This window comes from Taeniopygia guttata, chromosome 6, assembly GCF_048771995.1.
Source record: "Taeniopygia guttata chromosome 6, bTaeGut7.mat, whole genome shotgun sequence".
NCBI classification, from domain to species: Eukaryota; Metazoa; Chordata; class Aves; order Passeriformes; family Estrildidae; genus Taeniopygia; species Taeniopygia guttata.
This window is the reverse complement of record NC_133031.1, coordinates 23,845,487-23,870,444: the sequence shown is the minus strand read 5'-3', so window position 1 is coordinate 23,870,444 and position 24,958 is coordinate 23,845,487. Positions and strand designations below refer to the sequence as shown.

General features: G+C 52.9%; 1 protein-coding gene and 1 long non-coding RNA gene across 7 annotated transcripts; both read right to left on the bottom strand.

Moving 5' to 3' along the window:
* Positions 1–3,704: 3,704 nt before the first annotated feature.
* Positions 3,705–8,184, bottom strand: LOC140684486 (uncharacterized). The gene is made up of 3 exons (XR_012056808.1): positions 7,866–8,184; positions 7,316–7,493; positions 3,705–3,990 (listed from the first exon to the last, which is right to left on the bottom strand). It is a non-coding gene; the product is annotated as an uncharacterized lncRNA (long non-coding RNA).
* Positions 8,185–13,307: 5,123 nt separating this feature from the next.
* POLL (DNA polymerase lambda) lies at positions 13,308–24,937 on the bottom strand. Of its 6 annotated transcripts, none has more exons than XM_032749185.3 (9): positions 24,499–24,937; positions 23,420–23,538; positions 22,859–23,156; positions 22,081–22,246; positions 19,233–19,556; positions 18,540–18,713; positions 17,543–17,671; positions 15,411–15,579; positions 13,308–15,102 (listed from the first exon to the last, which is right to left on the bottom strand). In XM_032749185.3, the coding sequence occupies exons 2-9, from the start codon at positions 23,532–23,534 to the stop codon at positions 14,738–14,740; spliced, it is 1,740 nt and encodes a 579-aa protein (XP_032605076.3). In that variant the 5' UTR covers positions 23,535–23,538; positions 24,499–24,937; the 3' UTR covers positions 13,308–14,737. The 6 variants fall into 6 exon arrangements, with proteins under 6 accessions (XP_032605076.3, XP_030132134.4, XP_030132135.4 ...); XM_030276274.4 differs by having other exon boundaries at positions 23,420–23,563; positions 24,499–24,642; XM_030276275.4 differs by having other exon boundaries at positions 22,859–23,153; positions 23,420–23,563; positions 24,499–24,642.
* Positions 24,938–24,958: the final 21 nt, after the last annotated feature.

The window sequence follows — 24,958 nt, the reverse complement described above, 5'->3', positions numbered from 1 at the left end:
TCCATGCTTCCAGCTTAGTAGCCACGGGAGAAGGGTGCTGGCCACAGGGAGCATTGCCTGGGTCAGCTCGGTTTGTAAATAGGCCCCATGTTTGCAGCCTGGGCCCTGGATGTATTTGAGGGGTTCAGGGACTGATTCAGGGACTGATTCAGGGACTTGGAGGTGAATGAGAGGCTTGACATGACCCCACAATCCACGCCTGCAGCCCAGAAGCCTGGGCTGCATCACAAGAGGTCTGACCAACAGGTCGAGGGATTCTGTCCCTCTAGCACACCCCAGTGATTCCCAGCTGGAATACTGTGTCCGCCTCTGGGGTCCTCAGCACAGGAAGGACATGGACCTGCTGGAACAAGTCCAGAGGAGGCCATGAAGATGCTCAGAGTGCTGGAGCACCTCTCCTATGAAGACAGGCTGAGATGGCTGAGGTTGTTTAGCCGGGAGAAGAGAAGGCTCTGGGGAGGTTTCACCGGGAAGGGACTTGGTAGAAGGGCATGTAGTGATAGGAAAAGGAGAATTGTTTAAACTGACAAAATTGGTTTAAATTAGATATTAGGGAGAAATTCTTGACAATGAGAGTGGTGAGGCACTGGAACAGGTTGCCCAGAGAAGTTGTGGATGCCCCATCCCTGGAAGTTTTCAAGGGCAAGTTGGCCAAGTGTTTGCCCTGGACCCATGGGCACCGCTCACATAATAACTGCCAGGATACAAGTCACCCAGAGGGAAAAGATTGCATGCCCAAAATTAGGGCAGCCTCCCCCCCACCCAACAGTGAAAATTCCTCTCCTGTTTTGACATTGCAGAGGAATCTGTCAGCACCATCCCAGGGCATCTTCTGCCTGGCAAGGGTGATTTCTTTAAGGCACCTCTTGGTGCTTTATTTTGTTTTTCTTTTGCCTGGTGGTGTCAGGAGTTTCCCAGGGAGTGGAACAAGGACACGGAGGCAGTGTAGGTGTGTCCATTCCAGGTGTCACAGCCCCATGGACACTTTTGTGCTATGATAAACCTGGCTCCCTCGTGGCTGAAAGACATCCCTCAGTGGGGCCTCCCCAGGCTGAGACCACAGATTCATCTCCTTAAAGTGCAGAGCCAGGTCCAGCCTGCAGTTCTCATGGACTCTGATTAACAGTCTTCCTGCAGGTAAAAATCTAAAATGGGTGGGTTTTTTTTTCTGTGTTCTGGGTAACAGGCACACAGCTGAAACCCAGCACTTCAGAGGGGTAGAGAACAGTGATTTGTATCTTTTAAAAACCTTAAATATTTTTGGGGCATCAACAATACCCACTCAACTTCAGGAAAAAAATCCATAATGAAAAATATTTACAGTTGGGAGGGGAAAAGTGTTTCTTACCCTATGAGAAATAGAATAATTCTGTGTGATGCCTGCAGCCCGTGGCTGGTGCTCTGCAGGTCTCTGCAGCAACTGTGGGGTGCCAGGGCCAGTCCGGGCCGGGTGGCCGGAGCGAGGGTGCCCGGCGGAGGGTGCGCACCAGCAGATGGCACTCCCAGAATTTATTGCTACAGCAAGCTGCCTCTCGGAGAGCAGTCATGTAGGAGATGTCCTATTATATGGGCAGTTGACTTTAATAGTCATTGTGTGCTTAAAGCACAGCAAAACAACAGTGGGAAAAAAAAAATCCCCACTCCACTTGGATGGCCCTTTTCCCCCCAGCCCTGCTAGTCTATTTGTACAGTAAATTAAAAATATGAATCACTTCTCTCTACTGCCTCCCCAAACACTCATCCTGTCAGGCTCTGTGTTGTCTTCATTTGTATTACCTTAATTTAATGTTAATTATGTTCTTCATTTACAAAGAACAAGCATTTACACTCCCCGTCTGGGGATTTTCCACACTTGCGGTCTCCACAGACGGGAGGAAGGGGAGCGGAGGCAGCGGTGCCGGGGAGGAGCTGTCCAGGGCCGTGGGAACGGGGGGAGCAGGGTGCCCCCCCGAGCGGGCCGGCAACGATGAGCGCTATTGCCTTTCGATTTATGAAACCCTACCGCTGCCTGGGCTTAAATCCCCCCTAATAAATCCTTTTTAAAAGGTCCTCGGCCAATGCAGGGCAGTGATTTATGGCGGGGAGCTGGCGTGGAGGGAGGTTTGGTGGCAGGGTTTGCTGCCGGGGGTGTCACAGGGTTGGGAGCCTGAGCACTGCTGGGCAGTCCTAAGAAAATTTCCTGCACACCTTTTCCCTGATGTCTGCGGACTTGTTGGATCTTGCCGGTGATGGGATGGCCTGTTTGATGTGGATGATCCACAGAGTGGATGAGGACTGCAAATCCTTGCTCCATGCCTCAGTTTCCCCACTAGCACCTGGAGAAAACTACCCCCTCCCAGCTCTACCTATCCTCAGTGCTCACCAGTGAGCCAAAGGTTGGGGTGCACTTACAGAAATGACTTGTGTGTGTCCATGTGCACACACATAAAGGACCCAGAGCTCTAAAACACCCCACACCTCATCCCAAATCTGACTTTCCCAGGCACAGAGCCTGTGACTGGAACGAGGCAGGACCAAAGAGAAGAAAGAGAAGAAAAACAATGAAAGAAGGAATCATGAGCTTTCCAGGCCTACAGGACATGTTTCTCTTCACAGCCTGCCCCTGAGCATGCCTGGGGTGGGGCACATGGGGGTGAAGGCTCTGTGCAGCCACATTTTCAAGCCGTGAGACCCCTGTCTGCACCCAGCAGGGTTTCAGTGCTGCCCATGCCTGCCTGTGCCCTGCCATGGCCTGTTCTAGCACTGTGTCCAGCCACAGGTCAGGATTTTCCCAGGGAACCTCAGGATAGGATCTGAGCAGAGGAAGCAGCATCTTTGGTCTCATTTGTGTAAGAGCCCCTGCAATTATATTTTGCAGTGCAAATTTGGGTTGTACCAGGACATCATGAGAGCTGGGTAGGACTGACTGAGATGCCCATCCCCAAATCTTATAAAACCCCAAAAAAGATAATTAAAGAAAAAGAAAAAAAAAAGGTGGCCCACCAAGCTTTTCTGTTCTGTATGACACAGGAACCCCAGAAAAGTCCAGAAAACAAACTCCCACTGCCAGGAAAACCCAAGATACCACACACCCGCTCCACCCTGTCACCACCACCCATTTCCATGGCAACAGCTGCACATTCTGGGGTGGGGACCTGAGCTCCCTTGTCACTAAATGGCCTCAGGACCAGGGCAGGTCTCCTCACTGGTTGCTTAGGAGGGACATCTTAGGTTTGACCCTCCAGACTGCTGCCACGAGCTTGTCTTGTAGCTGCAGAGCCCTGTCCCAAACCCCTGTTTGTGGGGGCTGCAGCCCCACAGCCCGTCCCACACCCCACTCCTGCCCTTGGCCAGCTATGGAGCAACCCCACTGCAGGGTTTCCTTCCCCCTACCTCATCCTTCTGTAGATTTGAGGCCGCTCACTTCATGACAGAAGTGGCTCAACTATTCCCGGTGGGACAAACACGCCCCCGCTCCAGGGGGATGACAATCTCCTCCATCCTCCACTGGCCATGCCTGCGCCCTCCCCACGTGCTCCCATGTGCTCTCCCTTATTAACAATGACCTTTCCACCGTGCTCACTGCTGATTCCCCAGTCCCAAATATCTTTTAAATGGGTTTCAGGAGCTGATGCGAGCTCCGCTAAAAGGCCACCGCGCCACACCCGCCCCACGCCCTCCCGCGCCGCGGCCCCGTCCCCACGCAGTGCCACCCGCACACACGCTCACACTCTCACACTAACATTTTAATTAATGAAAACCCTCTTTTTTTTTTTTTTTTCCCCCTCCCCTCATAAGCGCTTTAATGCGTGTTCGCAGCCCGGCTGATCCCCACAGCCATGGAAATATTAGGTTGACGGATGTGGTCTGTCGCCAGCGCTCCCTCAACGGTCTGCCTGTCAGCTCGCCGATGATGACATTAACACGGGAAGAAAGTGATGACAAATGCCCGTTATCAGGGAACGAGGCCTGTGACAAATCGCACGGCGCCTCGCGAGCAGCCCCATTACGCTGTAATAAAAAAAGATGGATGGCTCAGCGCACCGGGGCCCCGCGCTAATGCGATTTCGCCTGGTCTCTCCGGGTTCTAATTAAGGCAGAAAACGGAGAATGAACAGGAGTCCCTGGTGCCCGGCTCCCACCTCGCCCCCCCTCGAACACCCCACGGTGATGGGCACTCGCCCTCAGGGACGATGTCCCCCAGCTGCCCTGGTGCCCCAGAGTTGGGAGAGGGCTTTGGTGGGGATGCAGATGGACAAGAAGTGCAGATGTCTGGGGGGTGCAGGACGGGCGGGGGCTGGGGGGTCCCTCAGCCTGTGCCTGCCCATCTTGTCTCTGCCAGGTGGGCTCAAGGCTCCCCCATCCAGGGCGAAGGGAGGAGGGGGGACACGGCCACCATCAAATGCGTCACTCGGAGACAAATGTCACCTCCACCATCTGCTGCAGCATGTGAAGTGCGGGGGGAGCGCTGCGCAGCAGAGGGGGCGGGCGGGACAGTGTCACCCTGGGAAGAGGCTGTGGGGCAGGGACACCACAGAGGGGGTGGCCATTGACGGGGCTGAACAGGGGTCCGTGGGATGCTCGTGGGAAGCAGCGACTTGCTTTTGGACAGGAGTGGGAGAAAGAAGCTGTGTGAGGAGAGACGGGAGTGGGAGAAAAAAGCTGTGTGAGAACTCCTCCAGGAGTTCTGTGTGTCCACACTCACTGAGCACACCGATGGCAGTGTCCTTGGTGACAAGGACACAACCACAGCTGTCCATGAGGTGGGAGCACCTGCTGGGGGAAAGGAGTCAGCCCCTGGCAGGGGTGCACAGTGGGGTAAACACCCTACAACCCAGATGGGGGGCCCAGACTGTGCAGGCAGGCACTTTCCCCACTGTCCCCACACCTCCCCACTGTCACCCAGCTGCCTGCACAGTCCTCACCCCCTCCCAGCTCCCCAGCAAAGAGGTAAGTCTGGTCCCCCTCTCCACCTCTGCCCACCTCACATCCCCAGGCTCCTTGGGTGCTTTCACTGGGAGAAAGAGATGTGCAAGTGACAGCTGATTTCCTGTCCTCTCCCTGGAGATCTGAAGAGCACTCGCACACTGACTCAGACTTGTGGGGTGTCTCAGTGGGCTGCAGAGACCCAACAATGCCTCCAGTCCAGCTCCTGAGAGAGGAGCAGTGGCACTGCCACCAGGGCCCTTCTGTGTGGCTGGACCTACCCCTGACTGCACCTTGCAGATGTGCAGAGGGGCCACACTGATGGAGTTTTCCCATCTTTTCTACGTGCAGGGAAGGTCTGGGCAACCTCCAGCCCTCACCAGACCTGATGAGGGTGGTGCCAAGGGGAAGCAGCCTCACACACACTCTACACTCCACAGGATGGCACAGAGCAGCATCTCCTGCTGCAGGTCCTGGCCACATCCAGCACATATTTACCTCGTGCCAGGCAGTCTGTAGGCCCAGGTTCTCCATTTATTTGCCTTTGTGCCATACATCTTTATAACAGGACACAGCAAGGTATGGGGAGCAAGTGGCACAGGGACGTCTCAGGGAATGTCACTATCCTTGGGTGATGGAGAAGGAGGCTGGAACAGAGGCTACTCCCTGCCTGGGAACCACATTGCGCTGCTCTGAACATGCTTTTGAAAGTACTTTTCCTTTTCAATGGAGAGCTAGGTTTCTTCAGGAAAAATCCCTGAATGATTCCTGCCATGTCCTGGGGGATTTATTGGTCATTTCAGGAAGTTTTTTTAAGGCTTATACTTATTACAGCTCCCCATGCTCCTTTCATCTACCCAGGCCTTCAAAGGGGCTTTGACAAATTTGAAATATTGCTGGAGCAAAACTAATCCCAAATGGCAACCACTGTCAGTGGGAGCATCCCAGCTCTGTTGTAAAAGCTGTCGATCTGAAGCCAGACTCAAAGTAGCTGTTGCTCATTGACTTTTGTATCCCAGATCTAATTTTAGACCTATTCAGAGTGAGAGCTGAGCAAAGTCTTCCAACAGCTTCTTCTGGATGAAACTCAGCCTCTGGTGCTGCCTAGCAGCCTAGATTAAACCTGCTCTCTTGGATCCAGCAGCAAAAGTAAGTGCAGAGACCATGGAAATTATTTAAACAAATCACCTTTGCTGAGGGCCAGCTGGGAATGCACCAAGTTCCTGTTTTTGCAGCAGGTTCAACCAAGGGACTTGCTTCCCCAGCTGGGATGAGCTTTGGATGCTGCACCAGACCTGTCAGAGGCCAGTGCTCAAGGGTGATGCTTAAAGCATTGGCCTCAAGCTGCTGCTGTCTGAACACAGCTTAGTCCTAAGAAGCACCCTAAAAATGATAAATCACCCCTGTAACATTGCAAAAACAACCTACAATAGGGTCATGTGGGGGACTTGACAAACTTGTTGGGGAGGGGCTGCTTAGAAGGATGGGAGCTCTTGCTGCAGCTTTGCAAAGTCAGTAATACTCCTTGGCTGAGAAATGGCAGCAATGTGTGCTACCAGTTGGAAAGCACAAGTGCCAGTCTGGACACCAGCACACCCTTCAGTTTGTGACCAGCAGCAGAGGCCTGACAGGACTTTGACAGATCCACTGCAGCTGTGGGATGGCCAGGCAGTGCCAGGAGAAGCTCACAGAGCCCTGCCAGGGGGTTGGCAGCCTGCACACCCCAGCCCTTGGCTGTACTGTGCACCAAATATGAACCCGTCCCAGCACAGGCAGGCAGATACAGCTTATCCCTGGGAAAGTCCTAATGCCTTACTCAGATATGTTTTGCTGTTCTCCCCCTTCCCAAGCAGAGAGCAAAGGCAGGGTATTGGCAAAAATATTCTCCCTTACTGCTGGACAGAGGGGAGCTCAGTGTGTGGCCAGGAGTGGCATGGGGTGTCTTTTATTGCACCCCTCAACCAGCTTAGACCACCTGGGCTGGCAGGTCGGGCTGGCATCATCCTAGGATGTGGAACAGCTGCCTGGTGGGTATGTGAACATCCAGGTTTACAGCCATGTTCAGCTCTCACCTCAGCAGCTGGTGCAGGCAGCTGATAGAGCTGTCCCCAAAGCTCAGCTCCCATAGCCGGGCTGGATGCTGGGCTGGTCATCCACTCCAGCTGGGAAAACAAACAGGGCTTACTGCCAGAACACACAGGAGTATCCTGAGGTGGGGCTGTGTGACACAGGGACCAGGCACACTGGGGCTCTGGGACCTGGAGGTGAACCTGTCACAAGGGAACGGGAGGGGTGTACCCCCCACAGGAGATTTCTGCGCCCTAAGGCTCATGGATCAAGCAGAAGGTGAGAGCAACAGACCAAAGGGGACATTTCAGGCCACCAACTGTGGCACTGCCCTCTGCTGTACCTGTATCAGGTCCTCCTGGTTCCTCACGCTGAGTCCTGGGCAGGAGCTGGGCTCACATACCTGGTGGCCTTCCTGGCTCTGCAGTTGATGTTCATGAAACCATCAGTCCATGTGTGCTTCAATTTCCCCCCAACAAGGAGCCACTTCTCCAGGCTTGATGCCACTGACCCAGAACATCCTGCGGTTAAAACAGGAGAGTATGGTCAGAAAGAGATCTCAGGAGCAGGAGATAGAGTGGAGGGGGTATACTGGGAGCTACACCTGCTTCACCCCTGCTGTTCACTGCTCTGGGCAGCTGTACTACTGGAACTGGGATCCCCAGCACCTGTTCTGCACCCCTCTCCCTGACCCATACCAGCCACTTCACTTTAGCTGTGGCTCCACTGACCTGCCATTAGTTATAGTGCCTGAGCCCAAGCAGGAGGTCAGCACAGGCTGGCCCAGACATAAATCAGCTCCCTATGGGCAAGGAGACTTGGGGACAGCAGTGACAAGTGCCCACCACATGCTGTAGGATCTTATCACCTTGGCCCTGGCATGGAGGCCTTACCTGCATCACATCCAGCCAGGCTCCCTGGGGACCTTGCTGTCCCACCAGCAGGTCCTCTGGGTGATGAGAAGCACTGTGTCACAGGGAGGGGACAGGGGGCTGTGCCACAGAGAGAGGCTACATGGCTCCCCGGAATGAAACAGCGGGGCTGAGACCCTAAAAGCCCAGATAGGGGATTGACAGCCAGCTCAGGATGTGTCCACCACAGAGCTGGGCACCCACAGGGGTGATGTGTCTGAGAGGTGACACCACGGGGCTGAGGGGACAGTCTGCAGGCTGGGGCACCTCCCGCTGCCCTGCTAGGGGAGGATCTGGGTGAAGAGGAGTTTCTCTCCCGCCATGGGGCTGCCGGAGCTGCCTAGCCCAGCCCAATAGAACCCGGTCCAGCCCAGCCCGGCCCAGCCCGGCCCGGCCCAGCCCGGCCCAGCCTCCCTCTGCCTGCCCGTGCTGCCATCCCCGGTCCTCCAGCTCCCTCTGCTGCCGGCGAGGACGGCGGCTGAGCGAGCGGCCGGAGCAGCATCTGAGCCGCCCTAGGTCCCAGCAAGCTCTTCAGCCACGGACTCCAGGGCACCAGCATCTCCCTCAAGCCCCCGATCCGCTCACCGGGAGAAGGCTGCGGGCAGAGGGTGCTCCCAGCGCGCTGCGGGAGACGTGGACACTCGGCCCCAAGCAGCCCCGGTGCGGGTGGGCAGCCTTGTCACCACCAGTAGGTGGCTGCAGACCCTGGAGGTCCCATGGAGGGATGACTGTGGCAAGATCACAGCCTCAGTGCTTGACACCGAGGACTCCACGCCGAGACTGCCACTCCAAAGTGCAGGCATTTGCAAACAGGTCCTTTCAGCTTAGGTGATTTCTTTTCTCTACGTAGACATGTGTGTTCATTCCATGCACACTGCAATATCAGGAGCTGCTCAGCAGCCAGTCTGTCTCTTTTTAAAACTTGACATAAGCAGGTAAATTACCCCCAAGTAACACATTTACCATGAGAGGAAAAATGTCGGTGCTGCTGCTGCCATCAAAGCAGGAGCTGCTGCCTCCCGTTCCCCAGGGTGATGGGGAGCCTGAGTTATGGCCCTGTTGGAGAGACAGCGGGTTTGTAAATGCCTGTGTTTGTGCTGTTTTCCAGCCCAACCAGAGCCCATTGATCACTGGCACAGGAGTGAAGCCAGCAAAGAGAAGCAGGAGCTGGAATGGTGGAGACATGCAGCCAGAGCCATGGCAGGAGCTGGACTTGTGCAGGGATGCTTGGATCTGGCCCTCTGCGTTCTTCTGCCTCTGTGAGATTCCCGCTCTGAGGACACAGACTGCTTCTTTCACCCCTTGAACAAGCTCATTTGCTTGGCCAGCTTCTGCAAAAGGATTAAGTCAGGAGTCCATGGCACTACAGAGAAAGGTCCCTATGCCAGCATGGTGCAAGCACAGAGCCTTACGCCACACATATTTGGGGTAAAAATGGGCTGGTTAGGGTGTGAGGACTGACCCTTTACTTGGCCACAACTCACAGCCACTAAATGCTACCAAGGATGCTCAGGAACTGGGATGCTACTTGCACCCAGAGAAAAACTGCCCAAAGGAAAAACAGCCTCAGGAAATGCAAGGAGGGAAACTGAAGCCCAGAGTGTCCATGTGGCCTGCAGAGACATCCTGAGTTTCAGCCAGGGCTTCAGCATGGGGGAATCCTTTTACAGCCTCAAGCATTTGCTGTAGCACAGCCAGTGCTGAGATTCAAGCTGAACAACTACAAACTGCTCTGAGTGAACTTCCCCCAGGCAGGCAGAGGAGGAGCCCTGTGCCCAGCATCTGACCTGCACCTGAGCAGACTGGGGACACACAACCCCCATGCTGCAGCAGCCCTGCAGCACCTTCCCTGCACTGAGTGAACCATGGGACAGAGCAGGCACAGGTGTCATGTTGGACACAGCCCCCCAAAACACATTCCCTGGAAGGGGGTGACATGACACCGGCACAGCCAGGCACATGAGAGCCGGTGTGACCAAGGCACATGGCTGCTGCCCCCATGGCAAAGGCACTCACTGGCACCCTGGGCCCTGCACAGAGTTGGGTGGCTTCACACAGAAGTTAGGGATGGCCAAGGGGCTGTGTAGAATCAGGACATTCTGCTCATGAGATCCTACAAGGCAGGCTGTTTCCTATAGCTCAGGCAGGGAAACTGAGGCAGGGAGGGCTGCTGGGACTCAGGGAGCAGGGGAAGGTGGCAGTAGGTCTGTCCCCTCTGCACCATCACTGCTGAGCCATAGGGAAAGTCATTTGTCTAGCAAGCATGAAGCCCCTGTGCAGACCACTCCCATGGGACTGGGGTCACCATCCCTTCACCAGATGGGGCAATGACTCTGAGAGAGCACTGATTCCTGGCTTTGCTCCTGCAGACACAGGCTCCTGCAGACCACAGGACACTACCATGGTATCCTCTACAGAACATGGCCCAGCATCCTGCCGTGTATCCATGCCGTGTTCCCATCAGGACAGCTCTGCCATCACCCAGCTGGATCTTATTCCAGACAGAGGAAACTGCTGGAAACAGGGACTGCAATACAAACCATCACACTGGGACCAGATGCATGCCCTGCTCCATTCCTTGCTCCTGTTGCCCACTGGCTGCCCGGGCAGGGCTCACTCTGCACCCACTGGCCCTGAGGATGCCCCTCAGGGTGCTCTGCCCTCCAGGCCTTCTCCAGTCAGGCTTCCTCAGCTACACCCCTGCAGCCCTTCCCTCACGCTCCACACCACGCCGACGTCACCCCGGCCATCAATAGCGCTTGGTTAATTAATTTGATGGGAACAGCAGGGACCACACTTTGCATTTAGTGAACTTCTGAGAACTTCCAACCTCATCTTCATAATTGGCCTCATAAATTCGAGGAAAGAGAGAAATCAGCAAAGCCAGAGAAGCGCGGGAGGCAGGAGAGGCCCTGCACGCGGGAGGGCGGGCGAGTGTGTGAGAAGTGACTCTATTTGGTGTCCTTATTTAATTTTATTGCACAGATCCATCTTCGCCCGCCCCCTCCCTGCCTAGCCCTCTCTCTCCCGCTCTCCCTGCTGAGTTCACCTAATCATGATAAATTCATATTCATTTCCCTGCCTGCTCCGACGGGGGGAGCAGCAGCTCCCCTACATTCGCCCAGCCATGCTGCCATTAGCAAATATTTACTCATGAACACAAAGTGCCAGAGTTGGAGGCCAAACTACCCTCCCTGCACCCCTTTCCCCCAGACTGCTCCCATCCCTGCACCAGGATGAGCAGGACATTTAAGGATGGGTGTCCTTCCCACAGGGTAAGGAGCAGGGTGGGAAGGGCTGCCCAATGCCCAGAGCTTTTTCTTTGTCCAGAGCTTTTCTTTCTTTTCAATGAAAGAGGCAGGGAGATACTTGTTGGGGAGACAGGAATTGCCTGAGACCTCAATCTAGACTCACCTTCAGGGTACAGGGATGGCAGGATGACAGCAATGGGTTCTGCGGCAAACCTGAGGGCCTGTCCCAGCTCCACGACTTTCCACTCATTCTCTAAGTGCTGCTGCATTTTGTTTTATTTTTAATTTTCAGGATGATCAGACTCACAGCCAGGGAGAGCGAGAGGGGGTGTGCTGAGGAGGGGGGAATAGCTGAAGCCCCTTCCTGGGAAGCAGAAACTAGGCAAAACCTCTTTAGAGATGCCTAAAACCATGTTTGCTCTCCCTGCCTGCACTGACCCTGGCAACTCAGCAGCCACCTCTTCCCAGACACCCCAGGGCTCCCAGCCCTTGGACCTTCTTCCCAAGTGGGGCATGCTGTGGTTTAGAGGAGGCAGGAGGTGGGCTGTGATAAGGGGCGGTGAGGCCCTGCTGCAAGGCAAGGATTAGAGGCACAGAGAGGAGCATGTATGGGGCAGCTCTATCCCCTCTGCCCAGGGCAGGGCTGACTCACAATGGCACGGCCCAGCCTCTCATGTTTCTCCCCTTGAACCAGGATGAGGGAGAAGCAACATCCAGAAACGTCACCCTCCAGCTGCTCTGGACAAGCTCCTTGTGCTCCTCTACCTCCTGCCCCTTTCAACCCCCACAGCTACACCCAGGAGAAATGGTTCTTATCCATCCGTGGCCCACCTGGCTACAGTCAGCCACATGAGGGCCCTCTGCCCCCTCCAAAGCTGCTGGGCAGGGATTTGTGGGGTGGGAGAGGACAGACATCAGGCTTATTCCTTCACAGAGCAGTGGACTGGTGGGATTTCTGCTCCAGAGGCCTCTACATGACACATGTATGCCACCCTCCCTGGCATTTCCCAGGGGGTTGGGCATGAAGTCTTGCTCCTGTGGAGCCCTGGCCCCACACATCCCCATGTCCAGCCTCTCCCAAAATAAAATCAGGACAAACAGCAGGGTCAGGGGCTGTTGCAGCACCCCTTTGCTACCTGGGTGTGAACTGTAGCCCTGGAGGAGGGGTGACAAAGGCACAGGAGTTGGGGGCCAGCAGTTGCTATTTCCCACACCACTACTGATGTCTTCAGCACATGACCCCACTGAGAAGCAGCCCCAGCCCTCCAGGAAGAGCTTGCCCTGGCATCCAGTGCTCATCAAGGCACAAAGCTGAGCAGCCCTGCACTGTGCTCCCTGCCTCAGCCCAGGCAGAAAATGGCCCGTGGCCTGTCAGATGTAAGGCAGCCTTCCCACCTAACCTCCCTGTGGGACAGGACTATCCCCTGGGCAAGGCCAGATGTGGTGCTGCCCGGGCAAAGCTCCTGACTGTAAGGATGGGGACCCCTTTCCCTGAGGAGCGGTCCCTGGGCTGCACAGCCCTCCTGAGGTCGAAGTGTTCTCCCTGGACCTGACAAGCCCCTGGTCTGAGGCTGCCTCCCTTCTGCTCCTGAGCAACCCAGCTCAGCTCTGGCTGCTTCTGCCTCAGCAGCCCTTGTCCTTCTCCAGCTTCTCCATCTCCCTTTTGAGCCAATCATTCCTGCTGCTCATCTCCATGTGCACCCTTGGCTCCCAGGTTGTTCAGATTCCCCTTGGATAACCAAAGCATTTCCATGCTCAGGACTCTGAGCTGCGTTCCAGGCAGAGACCAGGAGACAGAACAGCAGCCAACTCTCACATGCCATACTGTTTGATGCATATGGAAAACCTGACAGCAATCTTTTCCTGACTCCACACCTGAAGAAAGAGCTCAGAGCCCAAGAGCTCAAGAATTCTGAGTCAGGGAACAGCCAATCCCAGCTCAGCCACGTGGCCAGCTGGATGCCAGGACAGAGGATGGTATGGGAGGATGGTGGCCAGCAGCTCCCTGCCCTGAGAGCCAGAAGCCCTGGTCCAACAGTATGATATCTCCACTGCGTGTTATCCACCTCCACTGAAACCAGAGAAATGGACCAGCATAGGAGGAGCTCCTGATAAGCCACAGGAGAAAGTCCCAACAGTCACAGTGCAGAGAGCAAAAAGAGAGAGATACCAATGGAAAAGAGAGAAAGGATTTATTTATTACACTTCAAATTTCAAAGCACCAAGGCATGCCAAAAGACATTCATTTCCCTCAGCTGTCCAGCAGAAAGGCTGGGTTCACAAATGCCACTGCTGGGGTGTGGGCCACCCCAGCAAAGCCCCAGCCCTGCTGGTGCCCAGCAGCCATGGGAACTGTGCAAACCCAGCTGGTTTGTGCCTGCCCTAGCAGCAAACGTGCATCTTTGTACTGTATGTGATGGGGCCAGATCCCCCACAAGCGAGCAAGAGCCCTGGGTCCTGGCACAGAAATGCCCACCATGGCACCTCTGCCAGGAGCAACCACTGCAATACCTGTAACAGACAGAGCACTCAATGTCTCTGGGAAATTCACCTCCACAATATAATGTAGTTGATGCTTCCTGAGAAATAAAATTCACTCCCATGGAACTGGTGGGACCAGCCACACACACATGTATACCCAAACACACACACACTTTCCCTGATCAAAGACCAGATGACTCCATGGCTTCCACACAAAGGGGAAAACGTTTTGCTTTGCCCCAGTTAGAACTTAACTATCTCTTTGTGTTTCTGTTTCCATACCTCCTATAGACAGTCTCCATACCTCCTACAGACAGATACACAGCGCTGCTGGGTTACATTCTGTGCCATTACATTCAAATCCCTCCTAAGCACAGCTCCACAAGCTGTGAGCTCTCCTCCTCTCCTGCACAAAGGAGGTCTTGGGCCAGACCAGGGCTCTGAGTAAATCTGGAGGATCCTCAGAACACAAGGCTGGGAGAAGTAGGTATAGCACCTCAGGTCCCTATGCCTCTTTCAAGGCTTAGCTGGCACCAGGGAAAGCTGGTGGCAGTAACAGCAGCCTGGCCCTGTGCAATGGGACCCATCAAAGGACACATCAGCACAGACATAAGGACACAGCAGCAGCACAGGTTAACCCCTTGAGACTCCTGCAGTAGCAGCTGCCAGCAGTAGTGCGGAGGAAGGCCTGTCACAGAACTAAGCTAGACCACTGCTACCTTCATTCACAGCTCAGAACAGAAATTTCAGAGCATCAGTGCTCAGATACAGAGGAAGATGCATCCCACTTCCTTTGTTCCTAAGCACTGTCAGGGGTTGGATCACAAGGTTCTGCAACCCAATCTTCCAAAGTTGGGGAGAGCAGGATCAGGGTAGCTGACGGGCAGTAAGCCCTTTTGATAGCAACACCAAGAGAGCACTTCCAGCGTGGTTCCAGCCCTCAGCCTCAGCTGAGGAAGCCACAGAGCTCTGCCCAGCAGCCAGGCCTCATGCTTGCAAGGAGCCCCAGTTTGCTGGGATATGTACCTCAGCCTGCAGGCACCACAGAGCCTTTCCACCACTGGGGAAATCAAATCCTTCAAAGCAGCAGCACAGCAGCAAGCCCAGGGTGACAAGCAGGCATCACCAGTCCCGTTCGGAGGGCTCCCGGTAAGGCAGCCCCAGCTGGATGAAGACATCTCTCTCGGTGGGCGTGGGCAGAGTATGGCCAGATGCCACCTTGGCACCCCCGGGGCCTCGCACCACGGCCGAGCAGAGCGCGTGCTCCGACAGGCTCATGCCCTTGGTCCTGGCCAGGGCGCGCATGGAGCGGTTGAAGTGAGCCGAGCCCGTGAAGTAGAGCAGGGCACAGGCGAACTCGCGGTACGGCACCACGATGATGTCCAGCCGGCGGTGCCGCTGCGCTGGCCCGGGCAGGCGGCACACGCCCAGGTACTTCTGCTGATCGCCGTTGTCCTCCTGACTCACCAGGTCATCTGTAAGGAAGCCTGGGAAGAGAGAACAGGCCAAGAGGAGCTCAGTGGTAGACAGACACCTCCATGCTGAACTCCCCACTGCCCGGAGAGCAGCAGAGATGTCTCATAATCAGCTGTGGGACCCCAGGGATAACATGCTGAGCTGCAGCAATATTCCCTCCTTAAAGCTACAGTTGAGCCAGGTCCAGGGACAGTAATTTTAAACGCTAACAAGATGTCCCATCCTTGGCAGAAGTGATCACCTATCCTTCAAGGAATGCCATCCACCTCATTGCCTCCTTGCCTTGCCCATTCTAAGAGCAGCTTCCCCACCCTCTTACCGCTCCTGCGGAGGCTGTTGAGCAGCTTGCTGAACACCCCACGGTGAGACTGCCCATCTGGGTGAGTGACAAGCACATCCACATCTCCACAGGTGGCCTTCCCCCGACGGTAGGAGCCACACGCAACACACACGAGGCCAGGCTTCAGGGCCAGGGCAACTTGTCTGACCTTTGAGAAAGAGGGATGAGGAGTCAGAGGCCAGTCTCTTCATGCCCTTTCCATCGAGGCAGCAAAGGATCTCGTGCCTGCCTTGAGGCCTATCCTGCATCTCTAGAGTCTGTGTACACTTGGCAGGCATGGCACACTGAAGAAGGCTGGCCTGCTGTCAGGGGAGGAGTGAGCCAGAGAGGCCTCCACCCACTCCTGCAAACATCCTGCACAGTGCCACACCATATAGCGATCAACCATCAGCTCTTGGGAGCACTGGGTTGGGACAAGCAGGGATATGAAGGGGCAAAGTACTGCACAAGCTTTCAGAGCCTTTAGTTTCTGAGACAGCATGAGAGAAGAGGATTTTCAGCTGTCCTACAAGCACAAGGCTCACTAGCTCTGCCCACAAAGCAAATCAGTTCAACAGGTGATAGTCACAGGCCGTCTCAAAAACAGGGATGGGCTCGTGAAGTCTCCCCAGCAGGATCCAACACAGCAGAAAATCTGTGTGTACCCCTTGGAGTTTACTCCTGGAAGGAGCTCTGCCTCTGCAGGAGAGCTGGGCTTCCGGACCCAGAAAAAACACAATTGTCCCAGCATTTTAGACCAAAGGGATGCCAAAATGCTGCTGCCAGCAATCAAACACATAATAAGAACTTCCCCTATTAGTCTTCTCGAAGCTGGATCCCCACTCCTGTTTTGTGCAGACAGTACTAACTCTGATGGCTTCATTCACTACATGTTTAAGAAAGGCTCCCAAGTCCCTGACAGGCCTGAAGTATTCTTGGCCTGATTGTGCCAATCACCCTGCTGGCAGCAAATAATGAGGGGCTCAGCAATTCCTAGTGATGGGGCCATCACAGAGGCTGGGGTTCAGCAAGGCAGTGTCCGTGCCCACAGCCCCTTGTCACTCTTGGGGATCATCCTTCATTAGCAAGAGATAAACCCATTAACCTTTGCCCCAAAGGTGCTCCAAGAAGCCACAAGCCTTTCTCATGCGGAGCAAGCTCTCCTCTGGTGTTTTTGCCCCCCTTCTGGCTTTAAATGAAGATTTCTAGAAAACTCCCAGCCCCACCCGAGAGCCTAAAAGCTCCTCAGATCTCACTGTGACAGGCAGCACAGACAGTGACTAATCCCTCATTCTCTCTCCAGGGCCTGGATCAGAGGTGTGTGCGTGTGTATGGAGGGAAGCACAGTAATCCCATCAAGATAACAATAGACCCACTCCCAAGAGCCAGCTCCTCAGCCCAGCCTGCCTGGGAAAGGGACCACTCACCACCAAAATGGCTAATCCGGCACACAGGACTGACACCCCAGCAGGAGCCTGGCAGGAAGGTATTCTTCATGGCCAGGCCCTGTGGCCGAGTGACAGGGTCACACTGGCTGCTGCTTCCATGGTGACTGGAGAGCACAGGGGTAGCAATGACAGTGCGTCCCCCAGACTCTCTGCTCACATTAGGGTACACTGGCTTAGCACCCCGTAGTCATGGAGTGCCACAGCATCCTACAGCAAGCAGCACTCATTTGCAGCCTGGATCCCTTTTGCTTCCACCAAGGATATCCACTCTCTGTTCTCTAACTGTCAACTAGATCGCAAGGTGCTCACAGCTTCCTTTGAAGAAGCAACACCAGAGACACCTCAGCTGAAAGAAAACATTCCAGACATGATGGGAGGCAAGGAAGCAGAGCTAGGAACCTGCTTATCCCACCATGCCACATGCAGCCAGCTTCAAAGCAGTGTGTAGGACTGACCCCTGTGAAGTATCCTCCTCCTTGCCAGGCACTCAGACTGAACTTTCTTATGGGGCAAGGTAGGGGCCTTGTGTGCCCATGCCCAAAAACAGTCCCCCAAGCACTGACCCCGCTCAGAGGAGAGGCTGAAGAGATCAGCTATAACACAAGGGCTATTTTCACAGTGTGTACCTTCCTGTCACATCCCAGCAGGTACTGCACTCTGAGGGCCTGGAGCCAAGCTACTCACAGTCTGCTCTATTTCTGCAGCTTCCTCCCGAGGCATGCGCTCCAGGAAATCCGTGTAGTGCTTCAGCCCCACAGCCTGCTGGCTGGTCAGAGTGGCCTTGGTGCGGATGTCATCCAGTGTCCGGAAACCCTAGTGCAGACCACGTGCTGACATTCAGACATCTACCAAGACTTTGCTCTTCACATACTTTCCACCAAGATTTGAGAAGACTGTATTTAGCCTGCCTCAAGTTCAGGCCAAGTCACAGCTTCTGAGATCACATGTAAAGAACACTTTAAGGCCTGCTTCCTAGAAGAAGGGATTTAGGCAATTGCACTATCCATGCACACCTCTAATCTCCACCTCCTCTCACAGAAGGCTACTACGCTTAAGAACAACACCCACAACAGCCCAATGAGGGAAAAGCTGACAGCATGAACACAAATGTATTTTTAAGACAGTCAAGAATCCAGTCACAAACCAAACACTACAGGAAACCAGGCTTCACTAGCTCATGTTCAGAAGACAAACTGCTTTTAAAGAAGGAACCCATCCAGTGGACTGGGCTGCTCCTGTTGGCACAATTATTTCAACCTGATTCTTGTAGCTTCCAGAAATGATGGATGGCTACTCTGACAGCTACAGGTCAACAGCCAGCAATTGCATCAGGAGCTCTCATGGCCAAGATGCCCTGATTCAAGCCTGGTTCGCAGCAACATCAATGCCATGACTAGTGTGACATGAGCTCCAAGAAGTGATGCTAGAACAGAAGCAGCGTATCTACCATTCCTCTTCCCCACATCTTTGTCCTCTACCTGCCCCAGCACAACTAAAGTCTCAGCTGGGTGCTGAGACACAATGGGACCCAACCTCATAGTTCCTCCCAAAAAAACCCAGATTTAAATCTTACCCGTAGGTATTGGCAATTAAAACCTATTTGTGAAAGTAATTCTCCTACACTCAGCAGCAGCCTTCAAACCACAACCTGAGAGCCTCTTGTATAAGGCACTGAACTTACCTGCTGGTACCACATCTGAGCTGTCTTGACCCCTGCTCCCCAGATGTTGGAAAATAACTCCAGCACAGGCACACTCTCACTTATGTGATCCAGCTTGCGCAGGTGCCCGCTCTCCAAGATCTCCAGGATCTTCTCTGCCATCCGCTTCCCAATCCCAGGGATTTTACAGGCTTCCTAGAAAGAAACCAGAGCTGCTGGAACTGGAAAAGCAAAGATCATAGACAAGCTGGGGAGCTGCTACTGACTCAGAGCCTGATTATTCATTTGATGAGTAAAGGGTAAGTGGTAGGACTAGTCCTGCCTGATGGTCTCCTCTCTAGCCCAGGGCTTACCTTGGCTGATCAATTCAAATGGAAAAGGACAAGCCTGCAGAATGGGATTGAAACATGAACACACCGAACTGGTGGACTGCCACAGCCCCTAAGACTCATATACACTTCATTTTACATATTATCACTTTCAATGGCCAGTTGCTGTTGATGAAGAGGAAGGTGAAAATGACCCCTGCATTGTGTCTAAGGAAAGCATTTATCTTGAGAGTGTCCACATTTGGACACCCTAAAAGGCTCAGATTCCATTTTTCTACTGTTCTGCAAACACTGTGTGTGGTCAATAAATCTCAACTTGCACTTGCTATGCAACTTCCATCGAAGGTCTATCTCCCTGCTCCACTCCCCTGGGGAGCTGTTTTACCTGGTACGAGGTGACTGGCTTGTGGTAGCTCTTGAGTGCATTGATTGCTTTGGAGTAGCCCAGAGCTCTCCACTTGTCCCCCTGGACAGAGTAAGCCTTTGCCAGCACTTCCAGCTTCTCTGTGATGCATTGGTTGTGATTTTCCTTCTTGGTGTTGGAAGACTGGGCACAAACCCACTTGCTGGGAGGCTGGGCCACTGTGTAAGAGCTGTCACTGATCTCCTCTGATGATTTCACAGGGTAGTGGCCAGAAATCAATGCTTCCAGGTCTCCCTGGGTGACACCAGCATCTTCTCCTTCACTGTCTTCATCATCAGAGTATTTCTTTAGGGAAAGATCAGAAAGCAGCCATGTGAGAATAAGTGCATGCCTCATATATCCCCTTGGCACGAGCTACTTTTGAGATTAGGAAGTCAGAGCACTAACCATCCTCCTTCCTGGGTATGCCACACTCCAATTGCCACCTCTAGAAGTGGCTGGTTATATGCACACCACAGTTCCTCACACCTCAAGCTACACATGCACATCTCACACTGCACAGGAGACTATATTGCTGTCTACCTGTGATTCAAGCACACAGTCCCCTCTTACAGCTAAGCCCCAAACTGAGGTAAGACACTGAGTGAGTAACTGCTGCCAGCAGCAAGGTATGACAATGCCAAAATCCCTGGCTGGCAGAGATGCTGACTCCCTATTCCCACTGGGAAACCTTTAGCTCGTCTGGTGGCAGCATAGGCACATTCTCTCACATTCAGACTCAGCAACTTCTACCCCATGACAGCAGATAGGCACTGAACTTTGTTTTCAGTTTACAGACACAAAAATCTTAACAAAAGTAGTAAATTTAAACCCCCTCATTTTCCCCATGGCTATCTGCAAGAGAAAAGGGGGAGGAAGGAATGACACAAAGGACTCCACATTCCTCAGTGACAGAAGAAAGAACCAATGTATGCATTTGCTGATACCCTCAGCATTAAGATGCCTCTGTGTAGACTTAAGAAACAATGAGCCTCGGCTTCAGGTAACGAACAAAAGGGGATAGAAGTGGAAAGCTGCACAGAGACTTTGTAGACTGCTTTGCTCACTGATCATCTCCCCTGATGTATAAACAGATAATCTATGAAGATCCAAGAGCTTCTGTGTTGTGGAAGTAACTCTGAATGACGCAGGGTTGTTTGGGATCAGTCCAGCAATTACATGCAGCACACCATGCTCTGTTATGAGTTTCGGCAGAGTGTGAGCCTAAGTAAGAGCCACATCCTTAGAACCTCTGGTTCTGCTGGCTGAGGAGGTAGGAGGTCTGGAGACACACAGGTGGGATGTGTTTTGCAGTTTAGTTTTGTAACTCTGAAAACCGGGTAAGATTGAAGATTTGATAGACTTAATCAGTTTGTCTTGAAATGCAACTCCCTTGAGACGCTGTTCTCTCTGAGGGCAGCAAAGCCTCAGAAGGCTCAGATAAGTCAGTAAGCCCCTTAAAAGCATATAAAGGAGCATGTTAGCCCTTCACAACACAGACAACTCTGCAGTTGGAGCTGGAAGCAATTCCCATCCTCTTGGCCAGCAGTGTCACAGAGGTGAAACAGCCCTTAAACCCCTGACTCTCTACACTTCATCGGCAAAGCTGATGGACTCTTTACAACCACATGTGCAAAACCAACTAGTAGCAACAGGCTACTTGAGAGGGAGACAGGCAGCCTGGGGTGACAGTTCTGGGCTCACAGACAGTAACTGGCACTGCTTACAGAGGCTGTCTTGCAAAGAACTACTGCATCTGGATGCCAGTCAAAAAGTGGTTGCTAGTCTGACTGTAACAGGATCTCCTCACAGGAGTTTACATCCAAAGGCAGAACTCCCAGATTAGTCTCTGTTTAGTACAAAACACTGACACCCATCATCTCCTAGAGAAAAAAAGACATCCACCCAAGCTAGAAAAGACACTGTGCTTAAAAGCTACTTCTAAACAAACTTTCAGCTTTATTGTTGTAGCTGGGTCTCAAGTGGTTGATATTGTCTTTAAAGCACATCCCACTCCTCCCCAAGTCACGCAGATCTAAGCTTGGGACAAGGGATTTCACTGAAATGTCTACAAATGTGGCTTTTGTGCCCTCAGTGAGCTGCCAGGTAGAGAGTAATTGCAGGCTTTGGGCAACAAAATTTTGGACTGTGTTGCAAAACAGATGCCAGCAATACAAGACAGCTGCTGGGGATGTTTGAGGTAACTTTGCTACAGATAGATCTGAATGACATGAATGCCCAAGAAAAATTGAGCAAATTTGAGCAAAAATACAGAGAAAGGCAGGAAAGCTAACAGCAGGCCACAGAAGCTGACTCACAGCAGAAGCCACTAATAACCCAACACAGATATTTTAAGAACACCTCCACGATCCTTCTGGTAGCAACCTGATCCACTGTACAAACATGTGTGTGAACAGGGTGTTTGTCAAGGAGTGGAGAACTGGTCCATATGGCTCAGGCAGGAACACGGGATGAAGTATCAGAGACAACTTCCTGAAAAGAAGATATTCTCATACAGGGAATATTCCTCAAAAGGACCTAAGTGAGTATCACCGTAGTGAGCCTTGGCCTTATCAGAGCACCGGGACTGTTTCAGCTGGAAATGTTCTGATTTAACAGTTTAGGGGTACTGTTTTTATTCTTAACACCTAAAAAGGACAAAGAGAAGCAGTAATCATGTCCACAGGCTGAGTCTGGCTCACTGGAACATCAAAACACCTTCCCTTCACTGAGAAAATCTCACATGGTATCCTTCAGGGATGCTCTTAGCCAGGAAAAGCAGCATGCAGATCTGCTCACAAGGAGATTGGTCTGTGCAGGAAAGTCTCACCTCAGCCAATTGCTGCTGCCCGAGGGTGCCCAAGCCTCGCTGTGAAGAATCCTCCACCTGGGATTCAGTACTCGGTTTCACTGCTCCCTCCTCTGCTGGTGGCTGGATTTTTTCTCTGTCTAGGATCTGTTGCTGTTCTTTCTGCAATTCCTCCTCCTCCAGGTACCTGCCATGGACCAGATGTCTCAGTACAGCAGAAGGATTACTTCTTAACCCCCAGAAGTTTCACCAAGAAATCCTTCTGCATGTTTTGGGATGGACCAAACAACCCACATGAATTGTACTCTCTCAGATCACAGATTAATTACTCTGGTTTTAGCTCAACTCCCCAGTTAACATCTTGCTGACCTGCAACTTCCACTCCTACCTACCTCACTCTTAGACTCTCACTCCAAAACATTGCCAAAAACATTCTGATCCTAATCTGTGCCTGCTGCTCCATTCTTAATTTCCTCTTGTGCCTAGTTTCCAATTTCTTTCTACCTTTCATCTGCAATAAGTAAGAAACAGTATTTAATTATCTGTATTTTTAAGAGACAACTGGTTATCACTGATGGATCATGAAGAGGTGTCTTTAGCACCTGTGGCAAGTGACAGGACTTCTGGTGGTACTTCTGGGCCCTATTACATGTTTTGCTACCACACAGAACTTTGAATCATGCTCACAGGAGCTGCAAGGAGTTGCAGTCCAAGATTTTGAGCAGAGGTCAAATTGTAGTTCTGTTCAGTTCAGGATAGAGGAAATGCAGGGAGGCACGGCAGCGTGGCATTTGCATACCTGTGAGGGATAAAGACACCATAGCCAGCAGTACTCAGCAGCTTCTGGTCCCTAATGCAGGCACTAAGCCAGGCTGCCTTCACCAGCTGCAGTCCTGGGCGCAGCTTGGTCAATCTGAGGAGCCGAAAGGCGCGCTCACAGTCCATGTCCTCAGCCACAATGACGTGTGTCACCTCCGAGGAGAGCTGCCTGTGAACGACACCCCCGTTCTGGACAATCTGCCTGCGGAAGATCTCGGCCCTGGTCTGGCCAATGCCGGCTTGCAACACGTAGGCGATGACTGGTTTCAGCCACTCTGCTGAGGAAAGCACAGGGGCAGGGGCACAGTGACAAGAGAAAGTGCCCCAGCCCAGCAGGGCCACGTCTCTCACACAGGACTTGATGGCACCAGCCCCGGCAGGCAGTTTATACGGGGCTCCAGCTGGACACACCAAACCAAGCTGGCCATGACCACTACAGAAAACACACTGAGAGCCAGAAAAAGCCTTTGGGGAACAGCCCTTGCAGTTAACACACTGGGTGTAAGTATTGTATCCCGCATCACAGGGACACAGGACTTACCCTCAGGTATCTCTGTTTCTTCCTCTTTTGGGATCTTTGGAGGGATGCTTTTCTCCGAGTCATCCCTCACCTTCTTCCTCTTGGGAAAGGCTTTGACAATCCCTTGTGGCTCCATAGGACTGGTGGGAAGGTTAGCAGCAATTGCTAAATACAAATAAGAGCAAGGTTGCTTAGATCTTACCTAACCACAACTCAAGATTCACTCATGTTGCTCACTGTCTTTGTTGTTTTGAAGTTCTTTGTTGTTGCCTTTCAAAAATGCTCAGCATGAGGGAGGCAACCAGAATCAAGAATTGCAGCCCACAAGGTCAGAAAAACCAAAGTCAGAAAGCCACTTAAGTTAACCCTACCTGAATGTCTTAGAAACCTCTACAGCTAAGTTCTTACAATAGAAAGCATTCAACTACTTTAACATTTTAGAGCTCCTATCTGCTTAGCCTAAAGAAGCAACTTTATTTCCCACGTATTTCTTAAGCACATTCCCAAGAAGGAAACACTTCTCCTACCAGGGCTAAAATCCAGTCACCTATGAGACAAAACACTGATTGACACGAAGTGTCTCACACAGCCACAAGAGGAAAACTCCCATCTTGGCTTCATCTGGAAACAGCAAATTACTGAAGATTAACTAGCCAAGTTCAATGTGGGTTCAACTAGCTTTACTGTGACAAGCCTTACAAATGCAAACTTTGGAGCTTTGGAGCTTGAACTACCAGGACACAAGGAAGCTCAGTTTTTTGTAGCCCAAACAAGCCCTGTTTATATCACTGTATATCCCAACAGCCCCTTCCATGTGGCTGCAGCACTGAGTAAACACCAGCTTGTTTTCCCCTCTGTGCAGCACTCCGTGTTTCTCTTAGAGCTCTCACGTACAGTCCACCACAAACCTATCCTACCGAACCCGGAAAAGCTGAGAATAGTCCCATCGGGCCATGGCTTCCTGCTATGGTCGCCTTCTCATCTAAGCACTAAACATAATCCTCTGAAGACCAGCGCAGAGCGCCATTCAAGCCCTCACTTCTGTGAGGAAGAGTTCAGCTCCATGGGAACAGAAATCCTGCTACATTTCGAAAACTCACCTTCGCCGAAACGTTTCAGTTTTCAGGACGTTTTGACCAAAAAAAAAAAAAAAAGAGAAAGCCCTCTGGAAACAGTAATCCTTTCTATTAGACAGAGTAAAAGCCCACAGGAAAGCCTGCCAAGGCTCTGGTGCCCAGGTACGTTGCGGGGCTCGGAGGTGTTTCTGCCGGCTGTATTTTAACTCCCACAAACCACAAGGCACCAAACCTGCCTCGCCAGCCTCTTCGGGCCGCCAAGGTTTCAAGGCCACCAGCTCGGGGCTGGCAGCACCCACAGCCTCGGGGACAAGCGCGGCCCCGCAGGCCCCGCGGCTGTGCCGGGAGCTGAGGGGAGGCAGAGCCGGGGGGCACGGCCGGGCAGGCCCCGGGCGGCGCGAGAGGGCCCCGGGCGGCGCGAGAGGGCCCCGGGCGGCGCGAGAGGGCCCCGGGCGGCGCGAGAGGGCCCCGGGCGGCGCGAGAG

What these genes read in the sequence shown, in the direction of transcription:
- POLL (XM_032749185.3), bottom strand. Translation starts at nt 23,534, where the DNA reads ATGGAGCCACAAGGGATTGTCAAAGCCTTTCCCAAGAGGAAGAAGGTG. An exon ending in CTCAGATGTGGTACCAGCAG is followed by an intron (nt 17,672 to 18,539) that starts GTAAGTTCAGTG and finishes GGTCTGCACTAG; the next exon opens with GGTTTCCGGACACTGGATGA. An exon ending in CTGCAGAAATAGAGCAGACT is followed by an intron (nt 15,580 to 17,542) that starts GTGAGTAGCTTG and finishes TCTTTCTCAAAG; the next exon opens with GTCAGACAAGTTGCCCTGGC.